Consider the following 18,375-nt stretch of genomic DNA (forward strand, 5'->3'; position numbering starts at 1 on the left):
TTGCGGGGGTTTCTGATGGCGGGGGGAGGGACAGCTGCCTCAGGGCCCAGCAATTTAAAAGGGCCTGAGCCACTATGTCAGTGGCCGATGACCCAGGTCCTTTAAATCATTGCTGGAGCCCTGGATAGCACAGTCCAGGCAGTGCTTCAGGGCTATCAGAAACGCTAGGCCCAGCCCTGTCCCTTCCATCCAAGGTGCTACCCCTTCCGGGGGCATGGAGCTACCCTCTTCGCCTTGCTCAGGAGTGGAAAAGGATACTGGAAAGTAGCTTTTTAACTACAGTTTGGACCTCCCTGGTCCGGCATACCTGCGATCTCATCGGTCCCGAACAAGGTAATTTGCAAGATCAGAGATAGTCGATTCCAGCCACGGTGCTGCCAGCCTTTGGAATCTTCCTCAGGGCTGCCAGCCTCCTGGCCAGGCTTCCCTCCTGGCTTCCAACCCTGCTGCCATCACTGGCCAATGGGCTTCACTGCTGGCCTTGAGTGGTTCCCTGTCCCCAGCTGCCAGACTGGCTCCATTCCCGCCCCCACAGCCACAGGACTGACTCCTCTCCTGACCCCCCCAACTGGGCTTCGGCTCCACTCCCAGCTCCCCCAGCTGGGCTTCTGGCTGCCAGTCCCTCTACTGCTAGACTCCTAGTTGGCCCCTGTTCCCAGCTGCTGCCAGACCAGAGAGTCCTGGACCAGAGAGGTTCAGCTTGTAAATGCAAACTTTCACCAGAAAACAATAACAACAACAACAACCAATTTTGTCAGTAATTTTTCTCTATTTTTTTTTAATCCTGCCTCCATTGAAGTCAGTAGCAAAACTCCCATTGACTTTTATGGGACCATGATTTTACCCATAACCTTTTAAGGATATTTGATTAAAAACAGAATTTCCATTCCATGGGAAGCATAGAAATTGCCAGCCTGAATCAAACTCTGCACCTGTCTGATCCAGTGTCCTATTTCTGACAGTGGTCAGAGCCAGATAGTGCAGAGAAAAGTATAAGAACCCCACAGAGGCAGACACAGGGTAATCTGCTTTCCTATTCATCCTGCCCTCCTGTCCTATTCCCTGAAGCATGAAGTGTAATATCCTTACAGTATTTTTATCATTAATTATGAAAGTGCTGGATATTCAGGATATCAATTTAAATATCAATGACTTTGATTAATCTTGTTAAATTCTTGGCCTCAACTAATCACAGTGGCAATGAGTTCCACAATTTATTCACATGTGTGAAAAAATATTTCCTTATATCAATTTTGAATTTCTCACCTTTTCATTTAATTGCATGTCCTCTACTTCTTGTGTTATGAGAGACAAGAATAGAAATTCCCAAACTACTTTCTCTAGATCATTCAGTATTTTGTATACTATCTTGTCCTCTCTTACTTATCTTCTTTCTAAAGTAAATCCCTCCACAGGGGAGTGTGTTTCCAGGCCATTGTGGAGGCAAGCAGACAATAGAGACGGCAATGTGATGTATGTTCAAAATGGAGTTTGCAGCTTGGCAAAGATATAGAATTCAGATTTCCCCAGTTCATCACACTGGGATTATATTTCTCCAACATTCTCCACAGTGAAGACTGATGTAAAAAAATTAGGGCTGTCAATCACAGTTAACTCAAGTGAGTAATGCAACACAAATTAACTTGATTTTTAAAAATAGCCACAATTAATCACAGTTTTTGAACAGTTAAATAACAATAGAATATCAATTTAAATGTATTATAAACATTTTCAATTTGTTCTATATTTTCAAATATATTGATTTCAATTAAGACACAGAATACAAAGTGTCCAATGCTCACTTTATACTGCTATTTGTGATTACAAATATTTGCAATGTGAAAAACAAAAAAATATATTTTTCAATTTACCTCATACAAATACTGTAATATAACCTATTGTGAAAATGCAACTTACAAATGTAGAATTATTTTTCTCATAACTTCACTTAAAAACAAAGGAATGTAAAACTTTATAGCCTACACGTCCACTAAGTCTACTTCTTGTTTGTTTACATTTGTGGGAGATACTGCTGCATGTGTCTTATTTACAATGTTACCTGACAATGAGAAAAGGCACTTGCAAGGTAATTACATGCCAGATATGTTAAACACTTATATGACCCTTTCGTGCTTCAACTTTTGTAGATGGAACTATCTTTTTTATCTCTTTTTAAAGTGTAAATATTTGTAATAAAAATAATAATATAAAGTGAGCATTTTACACTTTGTATTCTGTGTTATAATTGAAATCAGTATATTTGAAAATATGGAAAAGCATTGAAAATATTTATAATAAATTTAAATTGGTATTCTATTATTGTTTAAAAGTGTTCTTAAAACTTCAATTAATTGCGTCTATTTTTAAATCTCATAATTAATCGTGATTATTTTTATAATAGTTTGACAGCCCATAAAAATCATTTCTCTCTTCAATAACATCCTTATCTTCCCCATTAACTTCTTATGAGCAGTTCTTTTTCTGTCTTCCTGTAGCTCACACCAATGCATATTAATGTAAAACTGAACCATTCTGATTCTGTTCCACAACCTAAAATTCTCAGTTTGGGTTGACCCATCCCCCAATTATTTTTTCTTCAATTTGATATTCCCAAGAAATCAATAAAATCAACATGTTCCTGTGGGAAACCACACTCTCCATCTAAAGATTTTAAGAACACAATGCCCACCAACAGACAGAAAATAAAAAACATTGTTAGTATAATATAGGGGTAACTTAAATAACAAGCTAGATACATTTTTAAACATGCCCTAAGTTTCTTAAAATTATCTCCTAAATACCTTTCTAAGTAATTTGTATATATTAATGGTGTACTGTCAGTAATTGCTGAATCATATCAGTGGGACAGAGAAAATAGTATGATTGTTGACAGTGAGGGAGACCTGAGTCAGAGGGGACAAAAGGTGAGGAATTCCAAGTGGTGATTTCATGTACACAAAAGGATTTAAGAGTCACCTGTTGCTCTATAGTGGCTGGCCCACAGTGTGAAGTGTTAGACAAGGGAGATTTTCTTCAACTTATGCTAGAGGGCTCTGTACTTGCATCTGATGGGCCAAAGTTCTAGTCCTAATTACCAAATTCAGGTGTCTGGGTGTATATGTGTTGTGATGCTGCAATACTACAATCATCTAAAGAAGTGGGTTGTGCCCACGAGAGCTCATGATACCATCTACGTGGTTTGTTAGTCTTTAAGGTGCTACTAGACTATTCATTGTTTTTTAAAGTTTATTGTAGTAATTATGTCAGTTGTTGGCAAGAAATGCATGCCTGATAAATGTCCACTACCAGTTTTTGAAGATCCCCTGGAAAGCCAATATTAAAATAATTTTTGGTAGTTGATAAAAGTGGGGGCAGAATATGGCTGCTGAAGCCAATAGTAAACGAAGCCCTCTGAATCCTTCCTGTGCCACCATCAGATGTCACTTATGGCACAAACAAGGCTCAGCTGTCCCTGTCTATCCTAATGCAGGTGTTGCATGTTGTATTCTGTTATTTTTCCCCATACATTTGCTGTCCTACATACTGTATGATGGAAGAATTTTTTTCATATCCCAGACATTTCCATCTTTTTTTCTGGAGATCTGTAAGTTCATTTCATTTAATACCTAGTGTTTTCTTGAGGCACTTGCTTTTTGAATCAAGTATCAAAGGGGTAGCTGTGTTAGTCTGAATCTGCAAAAGCGGCGAGGAGTCCTGTGTTACCTTATAGACTAACAGAGGTGTTGGAGCATAAGCTTTCGTGGGCAAAGACCCACTTCATCAGATGCATGCATGCTTTTTGAAGGCAATTAGATATCTGTCTATACCACTGATGAATTTTAAGCTTTCACATTTGTATTTGAAGATGAAAATAACATTGGAGTTAAAGATTAAGTATAATTTTTGTCAGGTGTATACATTTGTGTCGCTGATATATTCTGGTAAAAGTACCTTTTCTTCAACTCTGATTGAGTAGCCCAATGTACCCAATTTTTACAAAAAAACAAGGAGAGGCCCATTGCACCTTAAAGACTAATAATTTTATTATAGCATATGCTTTCATGAGTTGCAACTCACTTCATCAGATGCATGAAGTAAAAGAAAAAGAAACAGACAGTAGGGATAAGGAGATGGGAGTATTACATTAGAGCTAATTCAATCAGGCTTCAAATGGATAAGAAAGTGAGAATACCAAAAGTGGAAATTATTTATTGTAATGAGAGAATTATTCCCAGTCCCTATTGAGACCCATTATGATGGGCTAGGTCTACACTGCAGAGCTGTTCTGGAATACCAGAGGTATCCCGGAAAAGCACAGCAGCATCCAAGGAATGCGTCCACTTTTTCAGAAACTGTTCCAAAAAAGCAGACATGTTCTTTCAGCATCCCCGTATCCTCATTGTATGAGGAAGAAGGGATCTTCTGAAAGAGGAGTTTTTTCTGAAATTTGGCCCTGTATAGACTGCAATTTGCGTATATTTTTCTGACTTTTCTTTGCAATTTAGACATAGCCATGATGTCTAATTTTTATATAAATTCCAGCTCAGCAATTTCACATTGCAGCCTGTTTTTGAAGGGGGTTTTTTGTTTGGTTTCGGTTTTTTTTTTTTTTTCTTGAAAATGGCAACTTTCAAGTCTTTAACTGTTTAGCCAGGGAGGTTAAAATGTTCTCCCACTGGTTTTTGTACATTACCATTCTTGATGTCTGATTTATGTCCATTTATTTTGTTGCGTAAAGACAAATGTATTGTCCAACGTATTGCTGCCAATTTTACAAACTTACTCAGTTGCTGGAAAGTTTTCTACAGAGTTTATATAAATGATATCTTACAAAGTAAACAAGGACTTAGCCTAGAAGGTTTTGGATGGAGAGGTATATTTCTTTGCATTCTGTATAGTGCTGAATATATTTTTCAGTGCCTATACATAGTACTTTTACTAGCTTGTTAGTTAACTTTATTAGATTTTCCTTTGGCTTACGTGACTTATTTTTCCAGAAAGTCATTGTTCAACTTTGTAAATTATGCAATATCATTATTCAAGATTCTTGAACAAATTCCTGCACGCATGCTCTACAGGAAAATTTTAGAAATTTTAACTGTTTTAATATATCCGCTAAATGATCTTTTAACTCCCTTCTGCCCTCTTAAAAGATATAGAGATCTTTTCTGCTTTTACTCCTCATTCTTATTTCCATCTCAACAACACACAGAACATGCTACTTATCTATCCATAAAATACTCGTTTCCATTCCTTCAGACGCCTATCACTGCTTCTGCTGAGTAAGCTGGAACTGGATCATTAGAGATTTTAAGAGCTGCTTTTTCTCTCTCCTCAGAGGTTGTGTATGTAGTGTGCAAAGTACTCCCAGTCCCAGCCTTCAGTCACAATCTGAGATACTTGGATCCCCCGTGTGGCTGTTTATTGCCACTGTCTTTATTCTTTAAATCAGCAGGGCTATAACTGTTGAAAAAAAGACAGCATTGTGCAGCCAGTAGTATTTCATGTGCAAAGAATGTCTCTTTGTAGAGCCCTTATCAGTTATAGTCAGGAATGAGGAATTATTTTTTAAAACTTAGTCTTTCATTCAGTCTCTCAGGTTGTCCTCGAGCAAAGAAAAGTGGAATCAGGATAGCACAAAGCAAGGAAGACAAAGAAGACCAAGAGCCAATTAGGTAAGTACAAATCTAATCAAATAACCTTTGTGTGTATTATGAGAGAAGGCATATCTGCAGCCTGATTATTTTTTAAATACAAACTTTATATTTGTCATAGTAGTTCAAGAACAAAGATACACTGAACTAAAGAGCACAGTTAGTTGGTTTTTAATGAATAGAACAGTAATATTTAGTTTGCTGAAAACAAAATACATTGTTCTCTCAGTAATAAAGGTGGAATTCTCCACTGACATAAATCCATTGGCTTCAGTGACTTGATGTTAGGTCAGGAGCCATGATTATTTACCCTGGCTATAGATCTTATCCCTTGTATTTGGAAAATTTGGAAAACAGTAGTTTTTAAAGTAAAAATATAAAATAAAAAGCCTCAAGTCCACTGCCGTCCTGTTCCGTAATCACAGTGAACAAACACTGTTGACAAATTACATCTGACGCACACAATATTTAAAGGAATTTAGAAGTCAGCAGGAATTGTGAATGATCACCTCTGAAAATCAGGCCAGTTATTTGGGTGCCTACAAATTGAAACAAATCCCTAACTTTAGGCACCCAATTTGGAAAATGTTGGCCCATGCTTCTCCTTGTGAAATGTGGAATAACCTCAGTGGCCATTGACATCAGTCTATGTGGAGGCTGCTCAGCACCTTTCAGAATCAGACTTCAATCATTGCAGCATTGCTTTAGTGCAGGATAACCAGAAAACGAAACCAACTACTCTTCTGATTGCCCAAACTGCACAAATTGTAAAATGTAATCAAGCAGCAACATGCTGAAAAGTACACTCAGTGTTTATTACTCTACACTGCTCCTACTAATGCATGTTGTTTCATAAAAATAAATGGGGCTAAATGTACATGAGGGCAAATTCTGAGCAATGGTGAGCACCTTATGGGCACCCAAAACGCCTTTCATTGGTGTCTCTGGGCCCCATCCTGCGAGATTGTAATAGCCTTGAATAGCTAGTGAGTGCTAAGAGCTCTTGCCACATTTCATGATTTGCTGCCATAGGAGTTGTGGGGAGTTATAATTTCTGAGACTTTAGCTCATGATTTTTTATTCTGACAGTGTCCCTTTGAAGTGCTAACTATGGCAAAGGTTTGATTGATATCTAAGTCTTTATAACTACCATAATTTTAAAGTCAGACACCTTTAGATTTCATACGCATTCTTAAAAGGCACATAGAACTATGATAAGTAGGATTTTAAATATTTAGAGTTTTAAAATGTCACTATTCAGTCACTGAAGCTCAGTGGCTATCACTTCAATCCCAGTGTGCTATTTACTGTAATGGACACCTTCATTTCAAAGATGCACCCTGCCACTTTCTCTCCAGTATGCAGTGGAAGTAAAAACCCTACGACTTTGCTACTGATTAGCATGGTTATTTTTTTAACAGCCAGAGAGATGCAAACCTTTTTTTGATTAACAAAGATCTCCTGATTTGACATGTTTGACTATTCCATTGGGGTGTCTTTGGTGATTTGTTTTAAGTCCATAGAGCATGATTGTTCTTTTCTTTTCATGTCAGGTTTATTTTGACTTTGTTGTAGAGGCTACCAGGTATATGATGGCAAGACAATAAAGTTTATCTCATCTATCTGCTATCCAGATGTCCAGTTCCCGGTTGTGATGGTCAGGGTCATATAACTGGAAAGTATGCATCCCATCGCAGTGCATCAGGGTGCCCTCTAGCTGCCAAAAGGCAAAAGGATGGGTACTTAAATGGCTCACAGTTCTCTTGGAAGTCAGTGAAGACGGAAGGTATGTCATGTCCAACTCCAGGATGTGATGGCTCAGGACATGTCAGTGGTAGTTTTCTTACTCATCGTAGGTGAGTAACTACAGATTATATTTCTCTTTCAGGAGTGCTTCTTTAATTATTTAATCCTGATTTGTAATACCACCTCTTGCCATGACATGATTCTGTTTTAAGTTCATTTTGTCTTTTTTTATTCGGTGGGAATCCATCTTTCTAGAGTTTTAAGCAGGGAGTGAAGATTCTGGAGCTCTGTTTTCTGGAGGTGATTGTGGCTCTTTGTGTGCATTGAGAGCACTTCCAAAAACAAATTATAAATTATAATATCTCTGCCACTGTCTTACTGTATGACTTGGGAAAGTTACTTAGGTTAGCCTTTGCAAATTTGGATGCTTAAAGTTAGTCACTTAAATCCATTTTTATGAGAAGCCTGATTTGCAGATGGGTTAAGCACCTGCAGTTCTGCCACCATGTTCACCCAAAGACAAATGCTTAACAACTCTGTAATATCAGGGCACTTATCTCGATATATCTGTATGGACTGAGGAGTCTAACCATAAGTCAAAACTTAGCCTGTCCCTCTCTGTGGTATGTTTACCATTTCGGTATGTTTATCTGCCTCACAGAAGTGCAATCGTGTTCTAGGGTAAAATTCAGAGCAGAGAGGGGCTGTGTCTTTACTTGCCTTATATCCAGTGCTTTAAAATGCGCTGCTGCTGTAGTCTCCTTGTTTGGATGCTCCCAGTCAGCATACAACCTCTCACTGAGAGTGCGTGTTTTCAGCAGTCCCGACTCGGCAATTCTGATTTCAGCAGCTTGCTTGTTACTCCCCTGTCACACTTGAAAGTACACCAGCACTGGTGACACCTGGCAAGATAACACCAACCCTCCCCCAGTTCCACGTTTTCCCAGAACTGTGTGGTCTGCAGTCTCCAGCCCTCTCCTAGACCATTTAAAGAAATGTTAAGGTGTGTTTTTTCTTTAAAGATACAGTACACAACGGCTTGCCACATTTGTATGAACATTTGCTTTAAATAAAATACAGCACTGGGAAGGGTCAGATTAAAAATTAAACACATTTCTTAACAAATGGAGACAGAATTAAGATAGTTAGAATTGGTTACAAGCAAATAAAAGTGAAGAATGCTTTCTAGTAGCTCAGTCTTCATACAAGCTCTTGCCTTTGTTCAAAATAATTTCCTTATCAATCTACCTCCCAAGGAGGTGGAGGTCAAGATCTCCCACAAAATCCTGAGTTCCTTTGTCATCTTACACAAAAGATTACTTGAAGAAGAAGTCACTTTCCTTTATAGACCAGCGAACCTTTGAAATAGACTCTTCGGAAGATTATTCCTCTCACTCCCACATTAAACTTAATTCAAGAGGAATGCAACATGGAGTCTGATGGAGAAGGAAGTTCCATGCTGGTTTCTTTCCTTGTTGGTGTTTGCTAAAATGCAAATCGATCTGTTCCCAGCAACCTCCTCCCTCTGTTTTGGTGCTGCTGGCTCCGATAGAGAGGCATCAGTGTGGAGGGTGAGGGAGGCAGGGAGAACCAGTCCACACAGGAAACCGTCTTTCAAGATGTCAGTAGGTTTTGGGTCATGCCCTGTGAACAATGGCACTGGGAAACCTTTTTTGTTGTTGTTGTAAGGTTTGTCATGGATATCAATGGGAATTCCTATAAATACCACCATTTTGGAGAGATCTATGAAGGAGAGAGCAAAAAGAAGATGGTATTGAGGAGAGAAATGAAGCAAGGAATTAAGGAAACTGGGCACACACAGGAAGGAGATTGTTTCAGGTAGAACAGGAAGTGTGAAATAATATGCACAGTTGCCAATTGATCTTAGGCCACAAAGTATACTTTTGGTTTTAAAAATGCAAATAGTCCACAGTAGTGTGTTTTTACAATTTGATTCTTGAACAATTTGGCAGAGACCCTACAGTTCACAAACCTAATGTGAAAGGATTTTACTAGACAGCTTAACCTTAAACAGTATTCCACTCCCACAATATCAGCACTCTGGATTGGTATGGACTACCTTGAAGGAGACCTGGACACAAGAGCTTAGTTGTTATAGTACTTTAGAAGAGTTGGGCATGCAGAGTTGCTATTTTAAGGGACCTTTGGTCCTGTACCCTTTGGTCCTGTACCCAGCACCTCAATTTCATTACGATTCTTTTGATGTAAATACATCAAATCAGAATTCACCCATTACATGATCATGTATATGTAAAAATCCTTTTAAGAAGGAGAAGATTATCTAAAATTATCTAAACTGCTGGAGCTTGCTCGTAGGTGCAGTAGGAGCCTCAATCAGGTGCTCTGCTGCAGAACACCATTCCACCACACTGAAAAGCCAGCTGCGAGGTCTTGTTTGTCTATGAACAGCTGCAATCCTAGGCTTAGGGGGGGGGGGAAGGTTCTGCATGCTTTCCCTTACCTCCTGCACAATCTTGCAGCTCCCATTGGCTGGTTTCCAGCCAATGGAAGCTGCCTGTTTGAAGAACAGGCTTTGCAGGAAGTACCCCTCCCCACTCTTCAGGCTCGCAGCTGTTTACACATGGCCCCATAGCCAACTGCTCTGAGCAGTCTGCTGACGCATAGAACGCAGGAAACCTACTGTGCTATTAGCTGGGAGTCGCCCAGATACATGTCTCCCAGCCAAAGCCTCTGACACCCAAGCCTCTGCCTCCCACTAGCTCCCTGCTTCCCCACTCCTGCTCCCCTACCACACATAAATCAAACCCTCTGTCCCCACTCCTGCACCCATATTCCCTCCCAGACTCTGCACCCAATTTCCTTTCCCAGATCACAACCCCTCCTGCCCTAGGTCACAACCCAAAACCCTACATCCTCTCCTTTACCCCAGTTCCCTGCACCAGGTCACAACCCCCTCCTTCATCCAAACCACTCCCAGATCCCACACACCCTCCTGTGCCCCCATCCCTTACCCCAAGCTCCCTTCTGTACCCACTCTCCATCCCAGACCTCCTCCATTAATATAATGAAAGGCTATGTCTAGACTATGGGGATTTTCCGGGATACCTCTAGTATCCTGGAAAAACTCTGTTGTGTCTAGGGAATGCATCTGCTCTTCCACTTTTTTTGTGGAATAGCAGACATGCTCTCTCAGAAGCCCTGTCTCCTCCCATCCTTGAGGAAGAAGGGCTCTTCTGAAAGAGGAAGATTTTCCAAAATTTGGCCTAGTGTAGATGGGCCAAATTTCAGAAAAGCCTCTTCTGAAAAAACTGTCGGAAAAAGGCACTCAAATTGCGGAGCGCATTTTGCATACCTTTTTCCGATAGATCATTGTAGTCTAGACATAGCCAAAGTGTGTATCCCTTGACCACTTACCAAATTCTTGGAGTGCCCCCTCCGTCAAAAATTATTGCTCACCAGTGGCCTTATTATTGCTCACAGATATGCATATAGACTATTGCTCACAGCAATTGCTCACAGATATGCATATAGATAATTGCTCACAGCAAAAATTATTGCTCACGGATATGTATATAGATTGCTAAAATCCTGTATCTCTTTTGTTATGCTTTGTTCTTGCTACTCAGATTAAACAGTATTTTGGTTTAAAAAAAATCTGCCTGACCACTGATATTGCAGTTAGTAGCAATTTCATTTTTGAGTTCCTTCAGTACTCTTGGGTTAATATCACTTGGTCCTGAGGACTTATTATTGTTTAATTTATCAGTTTGTTCTGAAATTTCTTCAATTATACATCAATGTAGGATCATACTTCAGATTTATCACCTTAGAAGGCCAGCCCTGATGTTGAGGATATCTCCCCCAAATCCTCTGCTGTGAAGTCTGATGCAAGGAATTAATTTAGCTTCTCTGCACTTGTTTTATCTTCTTTAACAGTGTAGTCATCTACTGGCTTCACTTCCTATTTGACAGGGTTCTAACTTCTAACTTATTTTTTTATAAAAATCTTATTATTAGATTTTGCATCTTTAGAAAGTTGCACCTCAAATTCTTTCTTGGCTTTCCGTATTGAACTTGTATCCTGCCAGAGTTTGTGCACCTTCCTATTATCCTCACTAAGATTTGGCTTCCAAATTTTAAAGCATGCCCTTTTGCATCTAATGCCCTTTTGCATCTAGTGCATGCTGTTTAGCCATGGTTTTATTCTTTCGGTCATCTTATTGTCATCTGATACAGGCTGTGCATTTCGCCTGAACCTGTTACAGTATTTTTAAATAGTCTCCATGTTGCTTACAGGCATTTAGCCCTTGTGACAGTTCCTTTTAATTTCTATCCAACGCTCATCCTTATTCTTGTATAGTGCAACCTAAATTTGGCCTCCAGGACTTTTCTTCTCCCTTTCCCTATATCCCTGGTACCCACATGTTCCATAACTTCTGGCTCCTCCCCAGCATTCTATACAAGGCTACCTCTATGTCTCAAGAGATCTGCTGCTTTCACATCTGACAGGCAATTCACTATGTAGCTCTCCCGTCATTACAAACCCAACTATCTGTATTTCTAATAATCAAACTCTCTAATATTATTGCCTTTGTCTTCCTAATAATTGCCTCTGGAAGGATATTTTTAGTGCAAGAAGATACCATGTTATTGTCTGAAAAGTCGGACTATGGGATTTTCTCTCTACTCCCACTTGATGCTTTCCTGTCCTCAGACTTTCATCCTGCTTAAAAGCCCAAGGGCTGTCAGGCAGGAGATGGGACATCTCTGCTTTGTCTCTGAATGTCCATGTACCTCTCTGTTTCCCTTCACTCCTCCAATCCATCCACTCTTGCATTCACTATCGCTGTTGGCTGAGAGTTGCTTGCACCACCTGCTCAAATGTGCCACATTACCACGATGATGCACATTTTTGTGGGAATAATGGCTTCCACAACCAAAGTAACCTTGATTACTTTGCACCATACAAAAATGCAGATGTTCTTTACTACATTGAACAGAGCAGAGATAGGTATTTCTGTGTAAAAGCCAACATAAGATTTATAAAGCACTAGAGCATCAAGAATGAGCTAAAACAGGATTACACACTAATGCCACTCATAGTAGAAGGCCTCAGAAGTGAATTATAAAGGCCATGTACCTGATGCGAGTTGATATGTATTATTCTGTTGAAACCACTAAATAATTTGGTAAAATATTTCTGTTGTTTGGGGTTGTTTTTAGAAAAGTCAGTGATTTTTGAGGCATTGAGAATAATTTGTGCTATAATTGTTTGAGAATGTAAGCAGGTTTTACTCATGTTTTGTTCTGTCTCTTGAAGGAATGGAGGCCTATACATTCTCCTTAGCCTGGCAGTAATCCCACTTCACTCCATATTCCTCCTCACTCTCTCTTTCTCCTGGTGACCAATAAATTCTTCCATTTCTATAGTAGTCGCTCAGCTTCATTCTTCCTGATAGTCTGATTTCAGCCTTTGGCCAAGACTCTCCACTTTTGCATGCTGCTGGCACCATCTTAATTCTTTCCTGTTCCTGGCCTAACACTCCAGTGTAACCTGCCTTCCCCTGATAGTTTTTATCTTAGAGCAGCAGCTAGTAATTATCACCATTAGAGGAGGTGAATCACTGTCATTGTTCAGACAGAACTTAGTGGGCTATGTCTACATTGGCACCCTTTTCCGTAAAAGGGATGCTCATGAGACACTTCGGATTGCAAATGCCGTGGGGGATTTAAATATCCCCCGCGGCATTTGCATGAACATGGCTGCCGCTTTTTTTCAGCTCGGGGTTTTGCCGGAGAAAAGCGCCAGTCTAGACGGGATATTGTGGAAAATAAACCCTTTTCCGGAAGATCCCTTATTCCTACTAGGGTTTATTTTCCACAAGATCCCGTCTAGACTGGGGCTTTTCTCCGGCAAAACCCCGAGCCGGAAAAAAGCGGCAGCCATGTTCATGCAAACGCTGCGGGGGATATTTAAATTCTGAAGTGTCTCATTAGCGTCCCTTTTACAGAAAAGGGTGCCAATGTAGACACAGCCGTGGAGTGTTTACCAGTATAGCGTGGGGAATGCCTGCTTCCATGATTCCGAACTCACTTCATAACATGATTTTAAACATCTCAGCAAGATACATACATGGGGTAGTTAAAATTAGAGCTGGGCCAGGAACCAGGACTTTTCTGTTGGCCTCATTAGTTTCTGCATAATTTACACTTATTTTTTTTATTAAATTAAATGTCTAGACTTTATGGGAGCAGAGGTAATTTGACTTTGAATGAATGCATTATTGTCTCATTTCAGTGGTTCCTCAGAGAAATAAAAGAGAAATAACAGGGCAAAGAGAAGTGTGAACTACCCTATTCATTATTATACCACATGAATTCTGAACCCTATCATCCAGATTTAATAGTCCCTACATACTTGATTTTGCACTTTGCACTAACATGAAGAATTTTTGTTATAAGCTGGGGACCTAGTAGTTGGAAGTGGCAGAGAAGGTGAAAGACCTGGGTATATTTGTTGATCACATGATAACTATGAGCTGCCAATGTGATGTGGGCATGAAAAAGGATGCATCAAACAAGGTATTTGAGACATGGAAATGTTAGTATCATTGTAAAAAGCACTGATGATAACTCATCTGGAATACTATGTGCAATTCTGGTTTCCCAGGTATAAGAAAGATGGATTCAAACTCTGGAACAGGTGCAGAGAAGGGCTACTAGGATAATCTAAGGAATGAAAAACGTAGCTTATGAGAGGCGATTACAGAGGTTGGCTTGTTGAAGCTAATCAAGAGAAGTCTGAGGAAGCAATGATTGCTCTCTATAAATACATCAGAGGCTTACATACCAGCATGGGAGTAGAGTTATTTACGTTAAGCACCACTGTAGACACAAGACCAAATGGATATAAACTGGCCATCCACACATTAAGGTTTGAAATTAGGTGACAGTTTCCAAACCTCTGAGGAGTGAAGTTGTGGAACAACCTTTTTAGGGAATTAGTGGGGGCAGAAAACCTGACTGGCTTGAATAAGTTTATGAAGCGAGATAGTACAAGATGACCTACAATGGTGTTTAGCTAGTCTGCGACTATTAGCAACAAATACCCCCAACAACTGGTAATGGAGCACTAGATGGGGAGGGCTATGAATTACTGCAGAGAATTAGCTCCCAAATGTCTAGCTGGTGTTTCTTGCCCAGATACTCAGAGTCTAACTGCTTGTCATATTTGGGGTTGGGAGGTTTCACCTTCCTCTGCAGCATTTTAAACTAGTGTAAATGGTAGATGCTCTGTAAGTTGATGCCTTTAAACCATTTTTTAAGGCTGTCAGTACTTCAGTTAGAGGGACTGTAGCCAGAGGTTAGGGGTCTATTCCAGGAATGTGTGGGTGAGGTTCAGAGGAGATTGAGTACGGGAGGTCAGGTTAGATGATCATGATAGTCCCTTTTTGACTTTAGTCTATAAGTCTATGAACAAACATACAAGTGTTCCAGCCATCATGACACAGGTTCCCATACCATCGAGGATCTGTGGCCTTATGCCCCAAGACCAGAAGCAATTGTCACTGCTGAGCCTCAGACCGTTTGCATTCATTTAATCAAAGATACTTCCTTCACCACTTCATGGAATAACGTGGCCAAATAAGATGTTTAACTCAGTCCCTTACATTCTGTTCTTTTGATATCTATCCATGACTTGCTCCCTTGCCAAGTTAAACTACTTCTCCTCAATGTATGGCTCACCAGTCAAATACTCAAGAAAAGTCCCCAAAAACCAAAATTGTTTCCACAGATTAACATCTGAGATGTTTCTCCACAGCATGTCTGTTTCAATGTTCTATAAATGACCCTGCCCTCTATCTTAAATCCAGACATACTTTACAGAAAAAAAAACCCAGGTTCAACTTCTTCTTGGTCTTTCTGTGTTAAGGGGACCCAGATTCAAGATTATAGCCAAGAGGGCCAGATACTGAGATTTGAAGGAGTGGACCCTATCAGGCTCTCCAAATGGAATATTGGTGACATCTAATATTCTAGCATGCCTGTAGATTGCATTTTGTTTTATGATTTGTGGACTTTATAATGTGTTTATCCTAAAACATATTGTGCTCCATGAAGGCTGACTGGTCACTGGTTACACCATGGCTGGCGACAGACTTTTCTGGGTCCTGGGCAAGGTGGGAGGGCTCACTCCAGACCCCCAGAAAGGGTGGGGCCTCAGGCAGAAAAGGTAGGGCTAGGAACTAACTTTTCTCTGCCAGTCGTTAGTGCCATCCAGACCACACCATGCAGGGCTCCAGCAATGATTTAAAAGGTCTGGGGCTCCAGCCACTGCTGGTGCCATGTTAGTGGCAATGGTGGCTGGGAACCCTGGGCCCTTTTAAATCTCTGGACCCTGGAGCAGCTGCCTCCTCCCTCTCTGTCCCTCCGCCTTTAGCAAACAAACTTCAGGTGCTGGACTAAAGTCAGACCTAGTGTAATGCAAGACTAAATCCTCTATTAAAAGAGAAGGATGCAAGTCCCCACCCTTAGAGCAGTGATAGCTGAGGTCCTCAGATCTAAATGGGTGCCTTGAAGGAGACCACAAAGGAGGTACAGTTAACTCAGAATTGTGACACACATAACAAGAGACAGTCCCTATCCTGAGAAGTTTACTTCTGAACAGACAAATGAAATACATAGAGAATGCAAGAGAAGTAAAGTGATTTCTCCAATGTAATGCAGTGGGTCAGTGGCAAAGGCGGGAACAGAGCCCAGGTTTCTTGCCTTCTACAGTCCTATTCTTGAGGTCACACATAATAACAACAATATTTTATTATTATATATTGTTTCAACAATAGAACTAGTCAACTGAATTTTGAAAATTTTGATGACAAATAGGGTTAAAATTGTGATCTTTTTTGACAAATGTGTCCTTTTTATCAGTTGTGTTTAATAATATAATGTAGAGCCTTATAGATGTGATCATTCAGATCATTCAGAGTAGCATTTTTAATGAGTAAATGTCAGTGTTGGAAAGCCACAGGCTTTAAGGTCAGTAGGAACACTTACAATCATTTAGTTTGACCTCCTATATGACACAGGCCATACAACTTCACGGGGGCTACGTCTACACTGGCCCCTTTTCCGGAAGGGGCATGTAAATTTCACTAGTCGTCGTAGGGAAATCCGCGGGGGATTTAAATATTCCCCGCGGCATTTAAATAAAAATGTCCGCCGCTTTTTTCCGGCTTTTAAAAAAGCCGGAAAAGAGCATCTAGACTGGCCCCGATCCTCCGGAAAAAGTGCCCTTTTCCGGAGGCTCTTATTCTTACTTTGAAGTAGGAATAAGAGCCTCCGGAAAAGGGCACTTTTTCCGGAGGATCGGGGCCAGTCTAGACGCTCTTTTCCGGCTTTTTTAAAAGCCGGAAAAAAGCGGCAGACATTTTTATTTAAATGCCGCGGGGGATATTTAAATCCCCCGCGGATTTCCCTATGACGACTAGTGAAATTTACATGCCCCTTCCGGAAAAGGGGCCAGTGTAGACGTAGCCCTAATGTTTGCTGGATCATGCTTGATAACTTGTGGTTGAACTGAAACATATCTTTTTGTAAGAAATTGAGTCTTTATTTAAGAACTCCAAGTGATGGCGAAGCTACCACAGCCCATGGAGATTGGATCCATATTATACATACCTACATTCTTTATGAGAAAAATAAGCTGCTTTACTGGTTCTATTCAGGATTTAAGCCTGACACATGAACAATTAAAAAACAGTAGAAATAGTACACTCTAGCCTTGAGAACAAAGTACAAATTTCACAGTATGCAGTAGCATATATGTAGCATGTAGAATCTAGAGTTCAAATTAATTATTAAATCATGAAAACGTGCTCAAAAATGTAGAATTGCTTTTGGAAACATTTCAGAATTCCCTGCTTTTAAGGACTGATAGAATGGGAACATAATACTCCTGCTTGTAATAATGTTAAACATAGTTTTCTTCCTGCCAAGTCTAATACACAGTGTCATATGAAGAACATGATTTTTAAGATTGGGAACAGTTTTGTGCCCACAGTACATTGCTGTGTGTGAGCACAATCTGGCCAACATTCTTTCATTTGCTTGGATAGAACAAATAAAATTCATTTTGATGCTATATTCTTTTATATGGTGTCATAAGAGGATGGCCATAATATGAGACACAGGTAAACATTTTGGGCAATGTAGACACACTTTTAACTGTTCCACAGTTAAGGACACTTTTTTTAAAATACATGGTGAAATCTTAATAAAATATTCCACAATTAAAAATAAATATATAATTATTTGTATATGATTTATTTAGTACATAGAACACCTATCCCCAAAATAGTGTCTAGGACTCCATACATAGAATGAGATTGTGGAGGTGTGAACCTGAAAGACAGTGTTAAATCTCATTTTACATGCAATTCATGCAGGTCTCATAGGGTGTGTGTCTAAACTACAGAATTTTGTCGACAGAACTCAGCAGTTTTGTCGATGGCTGTAAACCTCATTCTACGAGGAATAATGCCTTTTGTCGACAGAGTTCTGTCGACAGAAGGCGTTATTGCATCTACACTGTCCTTTGCATCTACACTGTCATGTCGACAAAGTGGCTTGCTTTATCAACAAAACTTCTGTCGACAAAAGCCTGTAGTCTAGACGTACCCATAGGTAGGGAAAGCACTTTTCTAAAGTCAAAACAAAAATCTCATTCACAACAATTCACATATTTAAATAAGCGAATTTAGAAAAAGAACAATTCGAATATATGAATTGGTAATCTCTATAAAAAATGAGCATGCTTAAAAAGGGCTTGTCATTCAAAAGAACTAGTTATTAAAGGCACAATTATAGCTAGCTAGTTCCCTCTGTTCTTGACATTCAGGATACATCTATACAGCAACATTATTTTGAAATAACTAGCGCTAGTCCAAAATAATATAGTCTGCCGCTACACAGCAGGCAGTTATTTCAAAATAAT

General features: G+C 39.8%; 1 protein-coding gene across 1 annotated transcript in view; it reads left to right on the forward strand.

Moving 5' to 3' along the window:
* MYT1L (myelin transcription factor 1 like) overlaps positions 1-18,375 on the forward strand; it is a 418,337-nt gene that overhangs the window by 382,509 nt on the left and 17,453 nt on the right. The window contains exons 18-19 of the mRNA XM_075923554.2: positions 5,592-5,675; positions 7,289-7,510. Of these exons, the coding sequence (XP_075779669.2) occupies positions 5,592-5,675; positions 7,289-7,510 (306 nt within the window). The remainder of the gene's footprint in view (positions 1-5,591; positions 5,676-7,288; positions 7,511-18,375) is intronic.

Source organism: Pelodiscus sinensis, chromosome 3 (genome assembly GCF_052426305.1).
Source record: "Pelodiscus sinensis isolate ZL-2025 chromosome 3, ASM5242630v1, whole genome shotgun sequence".
Taxonomy (NCBI): Eukaryota; Metazoa; Chordata; order Testudines; family Trionychidae; genus Pelodiscus; species Pelodiscus sinensis.